This window comes from Chrysemys picta, chromosome 3 (genome assembly GCF_011386835.1).
Source record: "Chrysemys picta bellii isolate R12L10 chromosome 3, ASM1138683v2, whole genome shotgun sequence".
Taxonomy (NCBI): domain Eukaryota; kingdom Metazoa; phylum Chordata; order Testudines; family Emydidae; genus Chrysemys; species Chrysemys picta.
This window is the reverse complement of record NC_088793.1, coordinates 81,767,444-81,792,065: the sequence shown is the minus strand read 5'-3', so window position 1 is coordinate 81,792,065 and position 24,622 is coordinate 81,767,444. Positions and strand designations below refer to the sequence as shown.

The 24,622-nt window shown below is 40.9% G+C and overlaps 1 protein-coding gene across 2 annotated transcripts in view; it reads left to right on the top strand.

Moving 5' to 3' along the window:
* PREP (prolyl endopeptidase) overlaps nucleotides 1–24,622 on the top strand; it is a 170,104-nt gene that overhangs the window by 84,828 nt on the left and 60,654 nt on the right. For both annotated transcript variants that reach the window (XM_008164904.4, XM_065588275.1), the window contains one exon: nucleotides 11,696–11,887. In XM_008164904.4, coding sequence (XP_008163126.1) covers nucleotides 11,696–11,887 — 192 coding nt within the window. The remainder of the gene's footprint in view (nucleotides 1–11,695; nucleotides 11,888–24,622) is intronic.

Sequence of the window (24,622 nt, the reverse complement as noted above, 5' to 3'; positions counted from 1 at the left end):
GTTGTTTTTCCCCTCAGTCTTGATTCCCATGGGACCTTACCTATCAGCTCTCTGAGTTTACCAAAATCTGCCTTCCTGAAATCCATTTTCTCTATTTTGCTATTCTCCCTTCTACCCTTCCTTAGAATTGCAAACTCTATGATTTCATGATCACTTTCACCCAGGCTGCCTTCTACTTTCAAATTCTCAACGAGTTCCTCCCTATTTGTTAAAATCAAGTCTAGAACAGCTTCCCCCCTAGTAGCTTTTTCAACCTTCTGAAATAAAAAGTTGTCTGCAATGCAGTCCAAGACTTTGTTGGATAGTCTGTGCCGCGCTGTGTTATTTTCCCAACATATATCCGGATAGTTGAAGTCCCCCATCACCACCAAATCTTGGGCTTTGGATGATTTTGTTAGTTGCTTAAAAAAAGCCTCATCCACCTCTTCCACCTGGTTAGGTGGCCTGTAGTAGACTCCTAGCATGACATCTCCCTTGTTTTTTACCCCTTTTAGCCTAACCCAGAGACTCTCAACACTTCCGTCTCCTATGTCCATCTCTACCTCAGTCCAAGTGTGTACATTTTTAATATATAAGGCAACACCTCCTCCCTTTTTCCCCTGTCTATCCTTCCTGAGCAAGCTGTACCCATTCACACCAACATTCCAATCGTGTGTATTATCGCACCAAGTTTCAGTGATGCCAACAATGTCATAGTTGTATTTATTTATTAGCACTTCCAGTTCTTCCTGCTTATTCCCCATACTTCTCGCATTTGTATATAGGCATCTAAGATACTGGTTTGATCTTTCCTCCCAGTTTTGTCCTGACCCTCCTTTCTCTCTGCCAATATATGTCATGAAATTGACTAATCTTGTTAATTTCACTTTGCTGCTTTTTAGGAAATCTAAACAGTTGAGGCACTGGAGCTGTGTGTTGACTCAGAAAGATAGTACTGGGGGTTCATATTTGGAAGGTTTTCTTCACAAGCATAACAGCTATATGTTTTAAAAATAAAAGTGTAAATTTTGCAGAAATTGAAGACTTAATGGCTGTAACTTGAAAAAGTTTCCTAGTGCACTGGCCATTAGCAAGTAGATTTCTAAAGCTCTGGTTTTAAACAAACGTGTGTGTGCTTATTGTGGGATTTATTTATTTTTTTGTAGTGGCTATTTTGTCAAGCTCATTCTGACAGCACTCTGGAGTCTGCTTATATGTTGAACCAGCAGAAGAAGAAAACATATCCCATTAATCATTTTCCTTTGGCTGTTGTCCTGTGCAAACCGGGAAGCATGTCCGATGGTTATCAGAATAAGCTGGACACACAATAGTCATGCACTTATGCATTAGCAAACCTTCCTGGTACTCCTTCCTGTATCCTGTGGTGTTTTTCTTAATATGCCTGTTCATGTTTCCATGTCTGGTAGTAATTTTGTTTTGTCCTTTCACTAGAAATGAGATTGTTCCATTTTATTAAGTTGTCAGTGCTGATTGTTCTTTTGAACATGTATTCATGTTTTAATGCTTTTTGTTGCATAAAGAGAGAAATCCAAGCTCTTGAAACAGCATGTTGCTTCCAAAGAAAAATCAACATTGGGTAAAAACTTTAAAGTTAAAAATTCTACTCTGCCATCTCTGTGACTAATCTGCCTTGTTAAGACATCCTTTGACATTTGAATATTATTTTGTGTGTTATGGTAGCATCTAGGATGGGGTGGGCAAACTATGGCCCGGGGGCCGGATCAAGCCAGCCCACGAGCTCCTGCTGGGGAGCGGGGTCAAGGGCCGCACCACGCGGCTCGGTCCCGCTCCGGCTCCTACGCGCTCCAATGGGAGTTGCACGGGTGGTCCCTGCGGACAGGGCAGTTTGCAGAGCCGCCTGGCTGCGCCTCCGCGTAGGAGCCGGAGACGGGACATGCCACTGCTTCTGGGAGCCACTTGAGGTAAGCGTCGCTCAGAGCCTGCACCCCTGAGCCTCTCCCCATGCCCCAGTCCAGAACACTCTTCTGCATCTCAAACCTCTCAATCCCAGCCCAGAGCACCCTCCTGCACCTCAAACCCCTCGTCTCCAGCCCCGGCCCAGAGCCCTCACCCCCTCCCACACCACAACCCCAATTTTGTGAGCATTCATGGCCCGCCATACAATTTCTATTCCCGATGTGGCCCCAAAAAGTTTGCCCACCCCTGATCTAGGAACACAAATCAAGGATCAGGGTCTCATTGTGCTAGTCACTGTACAGTCAAGATACAAAAGAGGCAGTCCCTGACTCGAGGAATTCACAATCTACCTTCAAAAGAAGGATTCTACAGGTGGATGAAACTGTAAGGGTGGGTTGGAAGCAGGAGGTAAAAAATAAAATAAAAGCTTAGTAGAAAAGCTGACCTAGCTTCTTGCCTAACCAATGCCAGATGGATGTAGTAAAGACCAAAAGGTAGATTTAAGGTGTGATTTTAAAAGAGTGGCAGCTTTATGGATTTTTGAGGGGCATGCTTGGGGGATAATTCGGAGGTGCTTGGGACAGAAGCAGACAAGCAGGCTGGCGTCATTGATAGAGCAAAGGTGAGATTTCACAGCATTATAAGCTGATAGATCTGAGTAAAGGTGTGCTGGTATCGGGGGGGGGAGAGGGGGTTAGATGTGCAGCATAAAAAAATGCACAAATAGTACTAGATACAGTAACTTCACAGGGATGAATCAGAAGAGGGTACGTAGGCTAAAAAATAATCAAAACATTCAAAATGAAAATGAGGTACATAATAGAGAGATGACAAAGGTACAATATCACTAGATATCATTAAGAAAGTGAGACATGGGGGTGAAAAGAAAAATAATTAAATAGAGAAAAGGTGAATGATTTTTTTCACTTTATTATTTCAAGCTAAACCTTTCAGTAATAAATATTAAAACAAGGTCAATATATCCTAGTTTTGTAACAAGCAGCAAAAAGAAATTTGAACCTTAAGAAATATGGGAAGACATTTGAAAAAAAAAAAAAAAAGAAAAAAAGAAAAAAAGAAAATCCAAAGCTCACCAACCCTGGAGTTTGATTTAGCAATATGAAGTAAAAGATTTAAATCTGAAGAAATTTTTCATTGCTTGATTTATGCGATTTCCAAAGAGATTATGAGTATTTATACTTTATAATCTAAGTATAAACTTTAGTCTAGTAGCAAGATTAAATAGCTCCTTGTCAGTATCAAATTGTTCAGATGCATCCGAAGAAGTGGTTTTTTACCTACAAAAACTTATGCCCAAATAAATCTGTTAGTCTTTAAGGTGCCACTGGACTCCTCGTTGTTTTTGTAGAGATATGGTTGATTTGGGCTGCTAGTGGGAAAAGGAAACAATATGTTCACATTAATCTTCTTGTTACTAAGATCTTTGCACCCCAAGAAAAAGCACATTGGACTTGAGATAGACAGAGCATATCCTAGGAAAACTGCTCCAGGGTGAAGGGGTATTTTAGTAAAGTTTTTTGTAACAAGAGCTCTGAGAGAGGCCAGAGTGAGGGGTTTAGTACCTGTAAGGACAGCCATGTAATGCACTTTTCTGATGTTGGAGTAGGGAAACCCCATAGAAGAATACAGTTATTATGAAGAATCGGAAAGAAAAAAGCATGATGGCACTATCTGACTAAACTGAGTGCACCATCCAAAGGAAAATCCGGATTCCTTAACACACTGCAAGAGGCAGTGGAAGCCAATTTTCTTGCATATCCGGAACAGCATGAGATACAATCTGTTCTATGATAGGATGAGAGGGAGAAAAAGGATACAGATGATAAAAGTCCAACAGGAACTGTGAGCAGATTATTTGCTAGGGAAAAGCAGTAACAATTGCTGCTGATGGGATTAGTCTAAAGATGGGAACAAGAGAAAATTTGAATGGTAGAGAAATGAAATCACATTGGTGAATTCTAGATAAAATCTCATGATACAATTGCATTTATTTTTTTATAATGGAAGGCTTTGTGTATCCTATGCTTCAGGTTTTAGAGGGAATGAAAGAGATTGTCAGGTGTGGCTAGCCAGCTAAATCTAATCTTCAGTATGCAATGTTATAGCCCACAGGATATTAGAGAGACAAGGTGGGTGAGGCAATATCTTTTGTTGGACAAACTTCTGTTGGTGAGAGAGACAAGCTTTTGAGCGTACACAGAGCTCTTCTTCAGGTCTGGGAAACTTGCTCAGGGCAAGTCTACACTACAAAATAAGTCGACTTAAGTTAAGTCAACGTACAGCCACCACAGTAATTAAATCAGATTTGCACGTCTGCACTAGCTCCTTTTGTTGGCAGTGCGCATCCGCACCATGAGTGCTTTCACCGATTTAACTGTCATGGGGGGACACTGACAGCATCCCGGGGCAGTGGGGCTCTGGCTGTCCCTCTGTGGAGGGTTGTTAGGGTTGCCAATTTTAGTTGGATGTATTCCTGGGGGTTTCATCACATGACATAATCTTTAATTAAAGATTATTCTTTAATTCCTGGAGACTCCAGGAGAGTTTTGGAGGGCTGACAATCCTAAGGTTATTAGTAGGTTATAGATTGTTGTAATAAATCATAAATCATAAATCCAGTGTCTCTATTCAGTCCATGATTTTTAATGTCAGGCAAAGTTATGACACTAAAAATTATGGACTGATTAGGGAGACTGCATTTATGGCTTATTACAACAATCTATAACCCACTAACTACCTCCCTCCCCCGCTTCCTTCCCTCCCTGTCACTGGAGGGGTATTAAAAGGCTACTTCACCTTGAATTTCCCTTGAAATATCTGTTAACTGCTTATGCTAAACAATTTGTTTCACGTTATATTTAGCTGTGACACTCTGAGGCCTGCTCTACACCATTGGAGCTCAAACTTTTTCAGTCACGCCTCCCCCTCCCAATAATGGAATCTGTCCACACACCCCTCCATTACTGCACAGCAAAGACTTCCTCAACAGCAGAGCTAGGGCTGAAGGCAGAGCTGGGGGTGGAACTAGAGATGGGGAGGAGCTGGGCTGGAGGCGGAGTGGACCTGTGGCTGGGGTCGGAGCTGGGCTGGGGGCCGGAGGGAGAGTGAGGGCGGAGCTTGGCCTGGAGGCAGAGCAGGACTGGGGGATGAATGAAGTTGGAGGCGGAGCAATTTACGTCGACCTAACTCTGTAAGCATCTACACTACAATGTTGCTCCTGCCGATGTGAGTCACCCACTGCACTGATTTAATAACTCCACCTCAGCTCGGAGCCCTGTCACTCGGGCTGACAGCCCAGAGCCTCGCCACCCAGTGCTGAAGGCTGGGGCTTCAGGCTGTCAGCCACGGGCAGCGGGGCTCCGGACTGTCCGTTAAATTAGTGGTAGCACCCCACCGACAGAAGGAGCATGGCATGGCCATGAAAAATCAATTTTATTACTGCAATGGTTGTACGTCAACATAAATTAAGTCAATTTAATCTTGTAGTGTAGACTTGCCCTGAGTAAGTTTCCTAGACCAGAAGAAGAGCTCTGTGTAAACTCAAAAGCTTGTCTCTTTCACCAACAAAAGTTGGTCCAATAAAAGATATTACCTCACCCACCTTGTCTCTCTAATCTTCAGTAATAGAGATTGGCATTCCAAGAACAAAAGAGTTTTCTCGTTTATATAAAATGTGTTAACTTTTAAACATAAGCACCATTTTAAGAAATATATTAAAGGTTATGTAGACCACTAATCTTAGTAAACTGAATCTTCAAAGAATGATGCAACTTTTAGAAAATGAAAATCTGGAGGCAAAAGGTGCCTAGATGTCAGAGATAATGAGTGGCACTTAAATAGGGAGGTGGAAAGACAGAAATTATGTGGGAACAAGTTAATTCTAAATTGTTTTCCTGTAATACAAAAATCTTTAATCTACTAACAAAATTCTAAATTATTTGGAGTGTAAGTATTGCTTTCCTGCAAGACATACATGCAGAAGGAATATCTAAATCTCAGAGGATGGCTAGAAGTGGCTTACGAAGTTTAGTCTTTAAAAAACAAAGAAACAATAGGCGTTCATTGGTGTTGCACACTGAGGTATAAGCGGTGCAACCTAGTGGTTGGAACAGGAATCTTGCCTAGTGGTCTGAGAAGAATCAGAGAGCAGAACCAGAGGAGGGGTCAAGGAACAAGCCAATGGTTGGAGCCAGGAGTTCAGAGGAAGGTAGGGACTAGGGTTGGAGCAGGAGCAGGCATGGTTTGGAGCAAGGGCTGGTCCAGGAAGCATGTCTGGCATAGCTGTAAGCATGGAACACAGTCAACAGCCATTGTGCTGCAGTTGCTACAAGCCTAAAGTAATGATCTATTGGCCGTTCTGTCCAGTCACTTAGTGAGGGTGTACTGGGCCCAGCTAGTTGCCAGGCAACCGAGATGAGTCAACTGAGTTCCTGACAATGGGTGGGGAAAGCAGTGAAATTTTTATATGTATAATTAAAATGGGATTTTTGCTCCTGAAGGAACAGGGGGGCTATAGATAAAGAAGGGAGGCATAATAGGTGAGGCCTATTACATGAACAGGAAGTAACTCTTATATGCTCCCAACAAATAACTTGCATAAATGGATGAATTCCTCTTAATTGCTTGAGTACTGCAAGAAAGTATCACTTATGATTTGAAAGTAACACTTCAGTGTTTATATCCATAACTTCCAGTGCCTTTCACGAGGCTTAAACATCAAATTGGATTAAAGTCTGGGAATTGAAAAATGGAATAAAGTTTGGTACAGACTTAAGTTTCTAAATGTGATTCTTGAGTATAATTTGGCCTATTTTATGTACACAGAATTGTTTAGACATTAGTGAAACCACCCAATACTAAGTTTAGCTGTAGCCATCCAGAAAATGTTAATTCTGTCTTGCTGAGCCAGGCATTCTAGTTTACAGTCTGACTGTCCCCAGCACTCCAGATTTGTGGAGAAGCAATCATTCTTACACAAAAATATAAGTGGCAACAATTGAAATGGAACATAACTTTGAGATTAAAATCTGTATCCTTACCAGTTAACATAGCGTGCTACAGTACATAAAAAGGTAATTGATATTTTTTACATTGTTCATAAAACTTGCCGTCCCTCTGATGTTGTAAAACTCCCATGGGAGCGTTAGCTGATAGATGCCTGTCTCTTCAACTTGCACACGTGAGAAGATACTTGCTACAAAATATATGATGTACTGACTTCTCACGAAGTGTGGAGTATAATGGGAATTGCTTCGAACCTCCTCAAACTGATGAATAGTGACTCGCTCCCAATGCATCATCTCTCCCCCAAAGTGGATGGCATTACTATGAAACAAGCAATGGTGAGGGTGGAGGGGGACCCTCTGTAGCCATTCTTGCCGTCATAATTGCATCTTGATCAAATCAGTTTTTCCACCTGTTTAATCCACAGCCCTGAACTTTCAGTGAGCCTTGGTTAGACAGGTGTCCTGCCCTGTTGTGGCCTGTTCAGAGTTCATAGCAGAACTAGGGCCTGAATTTGTACACTTCACAGATGTGATTTTTTTTTTTTCCTTTTAGGTTCAATACAAGAACAAAATTATTAAACTTTAAAATATTTGTCATATATGTTGTGGTTTTGTCCTTACCTTTTTTATTGGTATGCTATTGATTTCCTGTTCTGTTGGGTTTATTGATGTTTCAATCAAATGAAGAAAATAATCTAACTGTAGTTCTTATCAGTAATGTAGTAATCTGAACATAGTAATAGTGTAGTTTTTCAGTTCAGACACTTATCTGTGCAGGCATATATAGCTCTTCAGCATTATACCTTCCAACGCGAAGACTAGCAATGAGAAGGATTCAGTAAACTGTGTCAGAAGCTTTGCTTCTCCCTCACTGTTTGTCTCCAGTAGAATAATTCTTTCTACATGCATGCTTGAGTGGCCTTTATATCTGAGCCCTCACTGGTCCCCACATAGGAGACCAAGAAAGATTGACTGGTGCATCAAAAATGCCAGTTTTCAATAGTTGTTTCTGAGACCGACTTTCTCAAAGGGATGCTATGTAAATGTGTAACTGCTTACTCCATCTCATCTACATTAATTTTTTAAATACCTTTTGAGTGCATATAGTTATCCCTGTCCCCCTTTGTACTTTGTCATCTTAGATTTCAAACTCTTTGGGGCAAGAATTGTTGTCTTGTATGGTTGGACAGTTTCTAACAGACACTATTGGATTATAAAAATAATAGTTTCTCCACTTCATTCAAACTTGCATCTCAGATTATTGATTTTTTTCAATGTCATTTTAATTTTGTATTCATTTTTGCATTATTTGACATTTTTAATAGCTGGTTTAAAAAAAACAAGTTTCCAGACGATTTGGTCAACCTCAATATCCTGCTTCTGACAGAGAGTTTCACATGAAACCAAGACCTTCACTGATGTACAAGTAGTCGTCATTGTCATCTGTAGGCATTGTGCCAGGAGCAAATCAAAAGATCCTGTACACCATTAAGTCCATCAGCCACTCAAGATTCAAATTTGTATATTTCCTGCTTTGCTTTATTTGTGATTTTTGTACTGCAATGACATAAAATGCTTTATTATGGTGGGAAAAAATTATGTTGACGCTTCCCCCCCCCCCCCCCCCCCGCAAAAAAAATATACCGGTACATGGTAAAGCCTCTTTGTTGTGAAGCCTCTGATATAGTGCAGTGAAACTCTGCTCACAGATCCTTATTCATAGGCTTAAGCACTTTGCTGGTGAATGAGAACTTAATGCAGTAAAATGTAGTGAAACGATTTTTGAATTTTCGTATTTAAATTGGAGTGAGGATGTTCAGTTAAGGAAGAAGCAGACTTCACTATGAAAGAATTCCAAATTGCTGACTTGAAAAACTGTAGTATGTTCTGCCTGTCTTGTGCTACAAATTGCACAGTATCTCTGGTCTGCATGATCCTAAGAGATTTGATTCTGTGGAGAGAAAGAGGGACACATTTACAATAACCCTCCACTGGTAATTTCAATTCCCTCATTGGAATACAGTCACCCAGTCCAAAATGGTTATCAGAAAATACCATCTCTTTGTACAGCGTGGCTGATCCTTTTTATAGGGTTGTGTTATACTAATACTATAGCTTTGAAAAACATTTTAAAGACTGACAACTGTAGTTAAAAATAAAATTAAATACAATACAGAATAGGGAAAAATTAACCTCATGAATTTTGTCTCCGAAAGGATATTACAGAACAGAAGGGGGTTCAGAGACGAGCAAGGAAAACAGCAAGGGGCATGGAAAAACGTTCATATGAAGAGATAGAAAAGACTGGGATTATTTATTTTAGAAAGGAAATTAATAAAGGGGAACGTGATAAAGTATATGAACTAATGAATGATCTAGAGAAGGTAGATCAGGTGCTCCTGTTGTCTGCATCTCATAACATACCGGTAAGAACAATGTGCCATTCAATAAAACTGAAATATGGAAAATTCAAAACTAGTAATAATTAGATTGTGGAACTCTTTGCTACAAGATGTAACTGAGGCCAAGATTTTAGCAAGATTGAAAGAGAAAATGGACATTTGTGTGGATAGCTAGAATAGAATTATTATTAACTATTATAACAAACATTTTGGAAGGGATATTAAACTTCAGGCGTCAAGCCTTAAAACAAGCCCCAACTATTATCGTAAAGCTATAATAAAACACAGATTATCCCATATCATCATATCTGCACTATCCTTTTATGCATCTGGGGTAAACTGTTGGCTCCATTGAAGTCAATGTCAAAACTCCAATTGACTTCATTGGAGACAGGATTTTTCCACATGGTGCTGGCCACTGTCAGAGACAGAATACCAAATTGGATAGAACGCAGGTCTGATCCAATATGCAATTCGCAAGCAGCCTTCATTTCACTATAAATTATTTAATATAAGTTAAAAGTAAATGATTAAAAAAAAGTGTATTGCTGTGATATAAATAGATTTAGTTGGTGCATAGATCACCTTTCATGTAAAGAGGAGGAAGGTTTCTCAAACCAGAATGGCAATTAAGAGAAGTTAGCTTTATTGTTGCATTAGAAGGCTCTGATAAACTAACTTGTTACATTAAATGCTGTTAAAGTGGCCTGAGCCACCCAATAGCTCTCTTAGTGATTGTTTTGGCTTTTTTACTTGCAGCAATTAAAGCTCAATTATAATCTCTACTTTTCTTGCATTATTTCAGTTCATATTACTGAATGGGGGGTGATTTAAAAATAAATTGATGTGGTGTTTTATGGAGCCAGTACATTGTATATCAGGGATCGGCAACTTTTGGCATGCGGCACGCCAGGGTAAGCACCCTGGCAGGCCGGGCAGGTTTGTTTACCTGCCACGTCCGCAGGTTTGGCCCATCGTGGCTCCCACTGGCTGTGGTTCGCCGCTCCAGGCCAATGGGGGCTGTGGGAAGCAGCGTGGACCAAGGGATGTGCTGGCCGTCACTTCCCGCCGCCCCCATTGGCCTGGAGCGGCGAACCGCGGCCAGTGGGAGCTGCGATCGGCCGAACCTGCAGATCCGGCAGGTAAACAAACCAGCCTGGCCCACCAGGGTGCTTACCCTGGCAGGCCGAGTGCCAAAGGTTGCAAATCCCTGTTGTATATCAACTTAACCTACACATATGGGTTATCTGTTTTGCTTAACAAAGAAAAGTCTAGGTCTGCAAGTACCTACATGCAGAACAAAATATTTAATAATGAGTTCTTCGGTCTAGCTGAGAAATTCTAACACAATCCAGTGGCTGGAAGTTGAGCTAGACAAATTCAGACTGGAAATAAGGTGTAAATTTTTAACTGAAAGTAATTAACCATTGGAACAGTTTGCTAAGGGCTGTGGTGGATTCTCCATCATTGACAATAGTAGGTCAATATTAGGGTTTTTTTCTAAAAGTTATACTCTAGAAATTATTTTGGGGAAGTTCTGTGGTCTGTGCAAATAGGAGGTCAGAGTACATGATCACAATGATCCCTTCAGGCCTTTAAAACTGTGACAGTCTCTGTCCTTGATGGCATAGAATCAAGCCTCAGTTCTTTTGGATGTTTTTGAATCCCCCAAGCAGGCAATTGGTGGTGATGTTCTTGTATCCTCTACTTTAATAAGGATCTGATTTTCAGTATGGCAGATGCTGCATCTAAGAAGTGTAATTGATTGGTTAGGTTTTGGACATAGCATAAAATATTGTATATCTGGTTTATTCTTGCCTTCTTTTCTTTCTAGAGTCCTATATACCTATATAAACATAGTAAAATGTAAGAGGAAAAGTATTGGAATTTGTCATACAGTCTGTTCCCATCCCCAAATTTATTCAATTCTGAGGTTGTGATATAAAGTGACAAAATCAAGCCAATTCAGATTTAAAAGCAAACTGCCCTTATTTTACCCAATGAAGCATTTTCAAAAGTTCCTAGGAAAATCAAAGATTCATGCCACACAAATTTAAAAATTACTTTTTAATTAATACTGATGTCTGATCTTCCTTTGGGTAAGTACCAAATGCTGTAAAGTAACAATGTGTTGGAATTTCATTTCTGAATTGGTAAGATCGCTGCTGCTATTCATTAAGTATTCACCACAAGGCTTGTTTGCGATTATATGCAGGAATAACTAATACAGTCATTATTGCAGAAGGAGGAAGACGCTACGGTGCAGTCAGAAGAACTTTATTGTGAAGTATTAAAATGTTTCTTGTTTAAAGAGTAAGGAATTAATATGAATGATTTGTTTGCTCTTAGGAATTCTTCAATGGGTGAAGCTGATAGACAACTTTGATGGCGAGTATGACTATGTCACCAATGAGGGAACGGTGTTCACTTTCAAGACAAACCGCCATGCTCCAAATTATCGATTAATCAATATTGACTTCAGTGATTCAGATGAATCCAAATGGAAAGTGCTTGTCCCTGAGCATGAGAGAGACGTTCTAGGTAAGAATATAAACCAAGTGAAAGATGTCCTGTTTTGTTTTTTTTCCAAGTCAGTCTGCTACTTTTTGAAAAGGGCTTGTCTTTTAGATCCCTTTTTTTTTCCTATTTACATTTATAGGGATTCTTTTGAGTTGAAGGATAACTTTGGTTAAGGCACCAGACTAAGACTTGAGAGATGTAGGTTCAGTTCCTACATTTGTCGCAGACTTCCTGTGTGACCTTGCTCAAATTGCTTCTTTCTTTGAGCCTCACTTCACTATCTATAAAATGAAGCTAATTTTATCCCCATTTCATGGGGCTTTGTGGAGTTTGATTTAACATTTGTCAGGCACTCAGATATGTTCATGGAGGTTAAGTCCATTAATAGCTATTAGCCAGGATGGGTAAGGAATGGTGTCCCTAGGCTCTGTTTGTCAGAGGGTGGTGATAGATGGCAGGGGAGAGATCACTTGATCATTACCTATTAGGTTCACTCCCTCTGGGGCACCTGGGATTGACCACTGGTGGTAGACCGGGTACTGGGCTAGATGGACCTTTGGTCTGACCCAGTACGGCCGTTCTTATGTTCTTATGTTTCTTATGTTAACTGGGGCCCTCTAAGCAGACAAAAATAAGAGCTAGCTTAACAGTGGTATGGTACACTATAAGCCAGGGGATCAGACTTTGAGACACAGGTTTGATCTGTCGTTCTTGAGCTGACAGGAACTGGGAGTGCTGAAAGGCAAGATTTGATGGCATAAAAGAGGTGGGTAGAGTATTTGATATTTTGAATTTTGTTTTTTAAGGAAAAGTGAAAGCAGGACCTTCTGATTTTGAATTAATTAAAATAAAGATGCAGTACAATAAATTCCAGAACTTTGCACTAACTCACTCATTTTGGAAAACTTTTAGTATTTATGTGTGTGAATTAATTGTAGATATTGTAGAAAAGCCTATCCTGATGCATCTTTATCCCAGTGTTTCAAAGTTTAATACATTTAGGTGCTCCATGCTCCTACAGTACATTGTGTAATTATACCTGACTTGCATAATAATGGCTGTTTGAAAACTACACATTTGTTTACCAGTTTTTTTTTTTTTTTGTTCAAATCCCCTCACTGATTCTGTGGAAATTTTCCTATGCATAGCTTTTTACATTGGTGATGAAATAATAGAGTCCTGTATACTTACAAAGTGACTGCTGTATCCCAGCTAACACAGCCTCCGCTCTCTTCTCTTCCAAAACACTGTTAGATCACTTCTTCCATGACATCCAGAAGCTGTGAGTTCATGAGAATAATGTTTTAAGAACTCTATGGATGATTCCCTCCTTTGGATTTCCCAGTGTATCCAGCAGTCTCTGGGCCACATCCTCGCCATACCCTGGGTTCTATATGCCACAAAAGGGCTGTAAAGCCGCTTTAAATTGGCAGCTGAGAAATCCCCCAGCATGAGGAATCCCTATCTGGCATAGAACCACCTTAGCCAGCTCTACACCACCGTTTCCTATCTCTATCCCTGGTACAGGGATTATTTGGGGGGGGGGGGATGGAGCATGACTGGACTATGCTATTCCAAGTTATGCACAAAGTCAAAATGGGCCTTTGGCTGTCGCAAGGTTTTGGGGTTGCAAAGGTGGCAAGCACAGCTTGGTCATACTCGAATATTGAGCCCTCTAGGTCTCTATTTTAGATTGTAAGCTCTTTGATGCAGGGAGCTCCTTCATCTTTTATTTGTGTAGGGTGGAGTACGTTTTCAGTGCTATATGTATAATAAATAATAGTTAAAAGTGACAAATTATCTTCCATTCTGGTCTCTGTTAACTATTCATCAATCTCTGAAGCTGTATTTAAGTCATAGGTAACAGCAATGTAAAACATGGGTTTGAGTTAAATATATAGCTAAAAGTCTGACAGTGCCCAAATGCTATTGATCTTGGCACTAATACATTTTGTTACTACTTTTCGGGAATGAAAATCTTGTGCTCTACCTTGATGTTTAGTTTTAGCACATGAGGGGTTATTTCACAGCAGATTTCTGCTTCAGCTTTTCTATTCTATACTCAAAGTCAAATTGAGTATGTATGTATATTCATATAATAATTTTTTTAATGCATCAAAAACCTCTTTAAGGGATTATATTTGGCAACCTTGAGTATTCAAACGGAACTAGGACCTCATTTAGATAACCAAAGGTTCAGATAAATGAGAGTACTGAGGGCAGTGGCCATTAGAAACTAAAAAATTGCTCAAACACTTCAACCCAAACATCAGTGGACATATCCGACCTGCAGTGAACTGAAAGTTTCGGGTGACTGTGGTCTGGATAATCAAAATTTCACTATACATACATGCAGAGCAGCAATACACAATAATATACAATGTCCAGAGCGGAGTACCGGTAAACATTTTCAATCCCCCTGGAATTTTTCTAGCATGTTGGGAGTATAAGAGGCTCCAAGAAATACTCTGAGAATTTAAGCCCTGCATGTACTCTATAATTAGCTCTATAAAGATAGCTATGTAAAATAATTGTTACAATGGGTGAGTGGCTTCATTAGATAATGGGGATTAAATATATATTAAAGCCAACACTAAAATGAAATAATCTAAAACAGTTTGGTAAAATATGATGGCACCTGTAAATTAAAGGGCTGCATTCCTCTGTGCTTGTAACAATCTTGAGACATAACTCTGAATAAAAGAAAATAACACTAGATTGCAGCTGATTAAACCAGAATCCTTCATTCCTAAAGAGCAAGCTATTGTAGTGAAGAAAGACCAGCCTGCCATTATATCATATTGCTTTAATCCTTCCAAGATTTGGTTTGAAAAGACACAATTATAGCAGACGGCACTTAATAATTTATTGCCATGAAAGCCTTAGAGTCAAGTGAATTTGATTTTATTTGTTACAAAGATGACACGGTAATAAAACGCCTCCTACAAAAGCTATGACTATAAGAATTCAAAGGTTAAATGAGTATTTGCTGCTTAGAGAGACAAGGTGAGTGAGGCACTATCTTTTATTGGGCCAACTTCTGTTGGTGAGAGAAATGAGCTTTTGAGCCGCACGGAGCTCTTCTTCTTCCGGTGCCACAGCAGATGGTTTAGCATAAGTAGTTAGCACATATTGTAAGGGACCATTCAACTCCCACCTGTTTATGCTCTCTGTGTGTGTGTGTATATATATCTCCTCAATATATGTTCCATTCTATATGCATCCGAAGAAGTGGGCTGTAGTCCACGAAAGCTTATGCTCTAATAAATCTGTTAGTCTCTAAGGTGCCACAAGTACTCCTGTTCTTTTATTCAAGGTAAGGTCACCTGTTAACACTTCTGCAGCCATAGAACATAAAGAGGGGTTTAGTGGGTTACAGATTGTTGTAATAAGCCATAAATCCAGTGTCTCTGTTCAATCTATGATAGTTAGTGTCTAGAAGAGTAATGAATTTAAGTTTCCAGGCTTGTCTTTTGAGAGTGTTGTGCAGGTTTTCTTTGAGGATGAGGGTTGATCGGTCAGATGTAGTGTGACTGCTTAGTGAAAAGTAATAGGTGATAGGGTGTTTTGTCTTTTTTTCATTTTCCTGCGTTAGTTCATTCAAGAGCCTAGGCATTGCCTAGATTCACCCACATCGTTGTTATCTGGGCATTTAGTGCACTGGATGAGGTACACCACATGTTGTGGTAGGCAAGTGTAGGATCCATGGAGCTTGAAAGGTGTGTTGGGGGCGAGGGCGGGGAGAGTTGATCATTGTAGCAGTGGAGATATGTGGTTTTGCATCTGTTGTTCTGTCAGGGTGCCACTTTGAGTTGGTTTGTCCAGACTCCTGGTTTGTGGGGAGCTTGCTTCTGATAATGAGCTTTTCAGAGGTTGTGGGGGGTCTGCTTGTCCAATTGGTTGTATATAATAGTGATTATGTACCCAGATATAATTAACAGTATTGGAAATCATAAACATTTTAGCAACTATTGCTCAAAGTCACAAATGTTTTTCTTGCTTAGAATGGAATATGGAAATCTGTAACTCAGAATTCTGCTACATTTCCATGATCTACTTGTTAGCCATATTTTCTCCTTTTCTGGATATGAACATAGTCTGAATTTCATAAAACAACCACCACATTATAATGGAAGTAGATTTTGTGAGTCAGGATTAATAAATATGAAACTCTGCCAGTGTTCTCGAGTGGCAAAAATTTTCCACAGAATATAAGGTAATATGTCCTACTGCATTTGTAGTGCAGCTAAAGCCTAACTAACAAAAAAATACACATACCAAGAGATGAGTGAATTTAATTTAATTTGGCTTTACTGACCCAGTCCTCCCAGGTACAGTTGGCCGTGGGCTTTAACTTGTGTTTGAGAACCAGTTCTGCATTACGAGTTCCATAAAACTTTGAAAAAACAAATGTATTCCGATAATATGGGGTTGTAAATATGACAGATGTTTAAAAGCACAGAGCGTAAAGAATTATTCATTTGCATTCTTATTTTGAGTCAGTCTCTCCCAAACAGTGAGCACTGTCAAGGTTTACTTAATTCTCAGTAGACACTTCACACAAAGTAAAGATAAATTTAGAACTCTAATCAGTGAACGAAGGGGAAAAAAACAAATGCCAACCATTTTAAAATGAAAATAGTTAAGTAAGGGCCCCAGGACATCTGCATTTGCTATGAGATTCATTCCCACCCATGCTCCCCCAACTGGAAAGCATTTGTGTTGTATTACATTTAATTCTCAGAGTATAAACCTTGACAGATATTTATGAATTAATATTAAAGTGCAAGTTTAAAAGATAACAAAGGCAGTATTAAGTGTGCAAAGGTCATTCATCAGAGGGATCTCGGAACAATGTGAGATCTTACATACCACAGACAGGGCCGGCGCAACCCATTAGGCAACCTAGGCGGTTGCCTAGGGCGCCGCAATTTGGGGGGCGGCGACCGCGGCGGTATTTCTATGGCGGGACCTTCTGCCGCCTCTGTGGGGGGGCGGCATTTTGGGGTGGGACCTTCCGCCGCCCTAGGGCGGTGGAAATCCTGGCGGCGCTCCTGACCACAGAGCTTGTTTAAGCACAGCAAGGTGAGTTCAGTATGAAGTTTAGATTATCTCCCTCAGGATGGCTGGTAACTGGACCCATGAGGTCCCACCTCTTCCCCCACCTCTTCCCTCAAGGCCCCACCCCTACACTGCCTCTCCCCCCAAGGCCATACATCCTTCAGTTTGGTGTCTTCTATATTTGGGGGGGAAAGGAATTAATGTTCCCTTGCTACCAGTGTGGCCACCTCCAAAAGTATTTTTTTTAGTGCCTATATTCAAATATAGTGTGATAGCTCCCAAAGGCCCTATGTAGGATCATGACCCCATTATGATGGGTAATGTAAGAACAGATAGGAAGATAGAATATGCCATTGAAGCAGGTTATGCTAGATTTTTACTGCTGGGGACTGGCAATGGTATAGTGAGACATGGGGGAAAGGTAAAAATACGAATTTTCACTGGTTGACATTATTTTTTTCTTCTCTAGACCCTACATATCACTAATTTCCCCCCTGAATGCTTGACTGCAGGAGTTTCACGCTATCCTTTTGACAAAGTATTGTTCATTTTCCTAGGGCGATATTCTTGATTTTTGTCAAAATCCTGTTGAATTTAGCTGTGCTTATAGAGCCTCCCTGCACCTGTCATACAGGGGATTGTTGGAGGAAAGAGTCACGCTGCCTAGGCCTTTGGCATTTCTCCAGCAGCAGAGAAAAGGAGAGTAGACAATAAAGCCACGGAATGTATTTCAACCCTTAGTCCGGAGCACAAGTTGTGAAATGGCTTCACTTCCCCTCTGGAATGTGCGGAGGAGGATTCCTCCCTTTTGGAGCTCGCCTGGGGCCCAATTATTGGCCCCTAAGCAAAGGCTGTAAGAAGCCGATTTTAGTAAACTTCCAATGTAGTTATACATTGCAACTCAAAAGAGAGAGTAGAGTTACTTTAAAAACAGTTCCATAGGGCTCCATGTTTTATTATTTGCCAGTGATACTGAATCAGATGTGTTTGTTTACAGGTGAAACAATGGTGGTTGTTTTGTTTCTCCCTCCTCCCCTTTACTGATCGCCTTGCAGAAATTCACCATGCACTGTGAGAGAAAAGCAAGATTCATTCCATCATGTGCATCTTCACTATGAATAAAGGGAGATTAGGCCCTCAGTTACATCTATGTGATACTGCTGGCTTCAGGTGTAGGGTTGCCACCCATCTGTGTTTTAAACCGGACAGTCCATTTTTTGGCTTCTGTGTCCGGGTACCATTTAGGATTGCCAGGTGCCAGGTTTTCAATGGGAAAGTCTAGGCATTTAGGGGACCTGGCAATCCTAAATGGCACCCAAACCAAAAGTCGGGCTACTGCAGGGTCATTGGAGGTGCCAGGTCATTAACCTGCACCAGTCCCGGCTCAGCCGGGGCCACCTCCTACCTGCAGATAGGCTCCTTGAGATGATCCAGCAAGCAATGGGGGAAGGTGGGGAGAGGAGTGACTGATGGGGTGGAGCCTTGGGGGAAGAGGTGGAGAAGGGGTGGGACCTTGGGGGAAGAAGCAGAGAAAGGGCAGGGCCTTCGGGGAGGAGGTGGCAAAGGGGCAGGGCCTCAGGGGTCCGGTTACAAGCCATTAGAAAGTTGGCAATTCTATTCAGGTGTAACTGATTGAAACTAAGTAAAGAATTATTTTGGTAATGCACAAACTAGAATAGAGCCTTCTGTTCATTCAGTCATAGATCGATATATTGGCTTTGCAGGGGTACCAAGAATAAAGAGCAGTCATTTAAAGTGAATAGATAGGACTCTGAGTTTGGAGTTAGCTGTAATGATTTCTAAATTTATATCTTGACCTGGGATTGTCGTGTTTATTGTATGCATATATTGAGTTAATTCAATAGCAGGGCTGTCAGGAAATGCCCCCAGAAAGGCAAAGGGGGTTCCTGATATACCCTTCACAGCAAACACTTGAGACTGTGCAAGAGCTGTTCACATTGGTGCCCTGGTTTGACCCCTTGCTAGGCTTGCCAACCATGTCTTCCTCGGAGTTACTCAGTCTTCGGGGGAAGGAGGAGTTCAAAGCATCCTGGAATGGTTAAGAGTGAGACATAGACAAATTATGGGGGAGACCATCTCCCCAAAGGTTAGGGGTCTGGAGCAAGACTTAAGCTGTGGGATAAGACAGGCCTTTTGCTGTTTTAAAAAGCCTTATTCTCTTATGTATGCTTAGTTCCTATCGTTAGATAAACAATACTTTTGTTTTAAGAAGGCTGTTTTGAGTCATTGTAATCTACTGGTTGCAGATTCCTGAAGGTAAGGACCAGACTCACTCAGAGTTGCTGGGCAAACAGTCAGCACACAAGATACTGTAGCCCAGCACCTGGTCTAAAAGTGGAAGAATTGCATGGTTCCACCTCAAAGAGAGGTAAAAGTCATGGGGCCTGATACCTGTGGGGCTGCAATCTGGAAAACTAGAGAGGGGACAGAGGTGCAGCAAGTCTAGGGTAGGGCAAACTACAGCCTGCAGGCCAGATCTGGCCCGCCAGCCATTTTAATCCAGCCCTCGAGCTCCCGTTGGGGAGTGGGGAGCAGGGTCTGGGGCTGCTCCACACTGCTCCCAGAAGCAGCGGCATGTCTCCCCTCCAGCTCCTACATGTAGGGGCAGCCAGGGGGCTCTGCACACTGCCCCTGGCCCAAGCGCTACCCCTGCAGCTCCCATTGGCTGGGAACCATGGCCAATGGGAGCTACAGGGGCAGCACCTACGGACAGGGCAGCATGCAGCTCAGCCACCTGGCCACCCGTCCACGTAGGAGCCGGAGGGTGGACGTGCCGCTGCTTCTGGGAGCCTGCCTGGAGCCTGCACCCCTGAGCTACCCCACCCCTGCACCCTAACCCTCTGCCCCAGGCCCAATCCCCCTCCCGCCCTCCGAACTCCTCGATCCCAGCCCAGAGCACTCTCCTTCACCCCAAACCCCTCATTCCCAGCCCCACCCCAGAACCCGCACCCCCAGCCGGAGCCCTCAACCCACGCATCCCCTGCCCCAGCCTGGAGCTTCCTCCCACATCCTGAATACCCCACCCGAGAGCCAGCATCCCCAGCCAGAGCCCTCACCCCCTCTCACACCCCAACCCCAATTTCATGAGCATTCATGGCCCGCCATACAATTTCTATACCCAGATGTGGCTTTCGGGCCAAAAAGTTTGCCCACCCCTGAGCTACCCTATAACTCTGACAGACTCTGAATAGCAATATTGAATGGGTCTATTGAGTAAAAAGGTGCTATTTTTACGTAGTAATTTAAGACTTAGGACTCAAAGATGAGTTTTATGTTCCTGGCTGTCACAGACTTAAGTGACCTTAAGCAACTCAGTTAACAGCTTTGTGCCTCAATTTCCCCTCTCCAAAATGAGAATAGCAACACTTCCCTACCTCACAAGGTCTTGTAAGCCTTAATTCAGTATTTTAAAGTACTTTTATTCCCTCATGTAGAAGGTTATATACAAGTGCAAAATGTTATTTATCTTATCACTTTTTTTCTCAGTTTTAAGCCTCAGATTTGGAGCCTGCTAACATTATAAATACCTAAGCCTTGCCCTGTAGGCATCTTTTTTATGGCAAAGTTTGGTAATAAAATAACCTTTCTGTCATTATTTTGCTGTTGGTATAACACAGATTTCTAATTGCATTTTTTATTTAAATTCACTATAAAGCACCCTTCCAAACCTCTGGGCATTGCCCAATCAATATAAAACTTAAGTGCAATGTGTCAAAAAGTTTGTACATTCTTGCAGAGCTTACTTGTTCAATGCTTTTAAGTATATAGTGCATTTCAATGGAGAGACAAGATCTGAAAACTAAAAACTCTATAATCAAATATATTCCAATAAAAGTAAGATTATAGCAAAACTAGGTCAGAGAACAAAATCAAACTTTGGAATCAGGGTCACAAAATTGTTGATCCTGATGAGAAGGGATTGTTATCTCTGTGAGTAATAACTATATGTTTATTCCAACTATCAGGAGACTTATGCATTCCATTACTTTCATGTTGTCTTTAAAAATATCCATGACTTTTTACGCTGGAGAGTTTTGCATGCAAATTGAAAGTGGGTGAGTGAATGGATGCATGAATATTCTTGAGGAACAGTTGCACAAACTTTGTTTAGAGCCTTAAGAAAATACACTGTGAATTGCACAGAAGGCTAGTCGGGAGCAGGGAATTGGCAGCTACCCAAAGGACCAGATTGGTGAGCTTGTATAGAAACCATTTAGTAGTTGGGGGTGTGGATTATCCCCAGAGTTTCCTAGCAACAACTCTGAGCTGCCTTTGAGATGCTCACACAACCAGAGCATGCTCAGGCCAAGAGACAGTCCATGAGCCACAGACAGGAGATGTTCTAGTCCAGAAGCACATCTTTGACTGAAATCTTTGTCTGACTTTTCATGACCAGGGCTACCACAGGTCCGTCATGGCTTTTTTCTCAAAAGATACCATGGCAAACCCGCACCAGTCATGATTGAGCAAGGCATAGCCCTGGGTTTCTTGAGAGGCTTAGTTCCCCAATGTTTGCAGCTTCAGAACAACTTTGCACTTTTTTCCTCTCTCACATATAGGGTGACCAGATGTCCCGATTTTATAGGGACAGTCCTGATTTTTGGGTCTTTTTCTTATTTTTTCACACTTGCTGTCTGGTCACCCTACTCATGCATGTATGGCAATATGGGTTGTCTGAGAGGAGGTGTACAATCCTAGCCTTGTTGAAGCCAGTGGGAGTTTTGCAACTGACCTTAAATGTGTTGGGATCTTATTTTAGGGTGTCCTTTGCCTCCTTTTTATGTGTTTGTTAGATAGGGCCACTTATAATATAAATCTACAATTGAGTAATTCTGTAAACTGTTAATATTGTCTTTGCAGGTCTTCCTACACATAAATAACTCTAGGTTTATTGTAGTGGGGGGAAAGTGTTATTTTCTATGAGTTCTACAAACATAACTGTGACTCTGAAACGTGGACTAACTCACATGGCAGAAGAAAGGAAAATTGCACATTAGCAGCTGTCTTTCAACTCAAGCTTTGAAGCTCCATCAAAATGTTCCCCTTATTAATGGGGTTGACACATGTGCTTGCTCAGGAAGTGAGTTTGATGTTTCCTCTTAGGAATTATTTGCACATGGATCTTGTCTTCATTTTGGTTCTCTTTTCTCCTCCATCAGTGTTTCAGCATAAGAATGTCAATATGCATCTGTACCAGTTGGATTGCTTGACATGATGTGTCTAGCACTGGAAAAATAAAGGGTCAGCACTAATTTCAGTACTTTAAGTTTTCAGGATGGATTTTTGACATGAAGGAATTCAACATACTGCACCTAAAACCATATTAAAATTATTAGGAGGGAAATTTTGTTGGTGGAACAGAGACACATCCTTGACCCCAGTGAAATCCATTGTACTAAAGGGACTTTTTTTTAAAATATTAACACGTATTTATAAAAATATGGTCTGGACAATCTCTCCTAAACTGGAACTGTTGACACATTTCTGAGCTCCCAGGCATTATTCATGACTAAAATTTTACTCTAAGCCTCTCTCCAAAGCCTAGAAAAAAACAGCTCAGTGCTGAAAACCCCTTGTAGATTGGTTGTAACAAAATCCACACAAACCCCAATGTACAAGCAGTGTGTAGAGTTGCAACACAGCTCCTCTGTGCTCTCTCTGTAGTGGCTTTGAGTCACTATCTCTGCAGAATTTAATATTGTGTAGCCATTCTTACAGCTCACCTCCAGTAGTCCCCTCACCTGGTGTAACCATTCCCACCCCCAAAGTGGGCCGGGGGGCCTTGAAAACACAACTTGGCACTTCGGGAGAATTTCATCCAAGGAAAACAGCATTCAGTATCATAACAGCAAATTCAGTTCTTTAACCATTTGCACCACCGTTATAAAATGTGGTTTGTATGGGTTTGTTTAAGAAGTCCATAACGGGCATCATCTTTTTCTTTTAGCTGTAACATATACAGTAGTTTGTGAATGTTAATAAATATGTGCCAGAGAATATTATGATGGCTACATATTGGTTAAAAAGGAAACTTTCTGGATATATAGTCTAGACTCTAGAAGTTTCCTTGAGGTGGAAAGAAACCAGTTAAAGCATTCTGGATACGTGCTTGGAGTGTCAGCAAAGGAGGTAAGGTTGTGGGCTTGACTACAAAGTACAATAGTGTCTTGTGTCTCCAATTCTCAAAACAGAGATTAGGGTACAGAGAAATTCAGTTCATGGTTTTATATAGAGAAATGGTTATTATTAACAATTCAGCATTATTTTAGTTTGATAATTTAGCACTTTGCTTAGATGTAGGCTCTTTACTGTTCTTTTAAGTCTGGTTCAATTTTTTTCTCTTTCTGTACCTGTATAGCCCATACTAGTATTTATTTTCTGTAAATACATTATGGGGGAGACTTTCAAAAGTGCCCTATGCATTTATGAGTATAAGTCCAATTGACTTTCCATGGGACTTGTGCTCCTCAGGCACTTTTGAAAATACTCTTTCCCTCCTCCCTCATCTTGTCATCTGTTTTCTCCACCTTGTGGAGATTATTTATAACCACATAATGTACTAAAGGGGTGAATAAGAGGTAATATCACCACCTTCAAAGCATGCTCCATAGTATTTGTAAGAGGTATCAGTGGAAATTAGATGCCTTTGCCCTGAAAAATTGAAATAGAATGTCAGGTTTGGAAGGGACCTCAGGAGGTCATCTAGTCCAACCCCCTGCTCAAAGCAGGACCGATCCCCAGACAGATTTTTTTTCCCCAGATCCCTAAATGGCCCCCTCAAGGATTGAACTCACAACCCTGGGTTTAGCAGGCCAATGCTCAAGCCACTGAGCTATCCTTTCCCTCTCCCCCCCCCCCCAAAGGGAAATTTGGTGGAAGTGAAAATATCTAATTAATTTTAACCTGTATTGAAAGGATCCATCAAATTACATTGTGTAGCCAACTAATCAGTGAGGAATCAGTGATTGTCACAACTGTATTTTAAAATGGAGAGCTTTTGCTTGATATTTTTGATGGGGAGTGAGTATTTTCACGAATAAAAGACTAAATAAATATTTTTGCATGCATGTTATGGGTTGTACCCAATTCTGAGATTAATCTGTGTAGCTCTTTATATATCATCTTATGCAGCTTTAAGATGCAGAACATTTTTAATATAAAATTTGAGAATTTTCTAGTTATAGAAGTACGTTGTCTACTGGGAACACAAATTGCACTTCCGCAGCCCATATTTGTATGGCCTGACAATTACTTGTGTTGCCAGAAGTAGAATATTGCCATTATTGCAAGTATGCTTTTTTCTTGTTCATATTTTTATTAATAAACCAAAGTTCTAAAATGAACTAAAACCAACCTGAACTTTGGCATCTTGCAGATTCTACAGTTTGAATAAAACTGCCTATTGTACGTAGGAACCATATAAAAAGAGGCTATGTAATAATAATGTCGAATTTCTTATTTTAGTTAGAGCTAGGTATGATGTTATAACTTGAAATGCATAATAAGATGTAAGAAATTAAAATGTAAAACTATATTTCTTTATCCGTCCTCACGTATAAGATTTATTCCACACCATAGCAACTACTATTTTATAAAGAGTGCCATACTTATCTATTACAGTATCTTGTTATACCAGGTCATGGCTCCATGATTAAAATTCCAGTTAGTATTCCA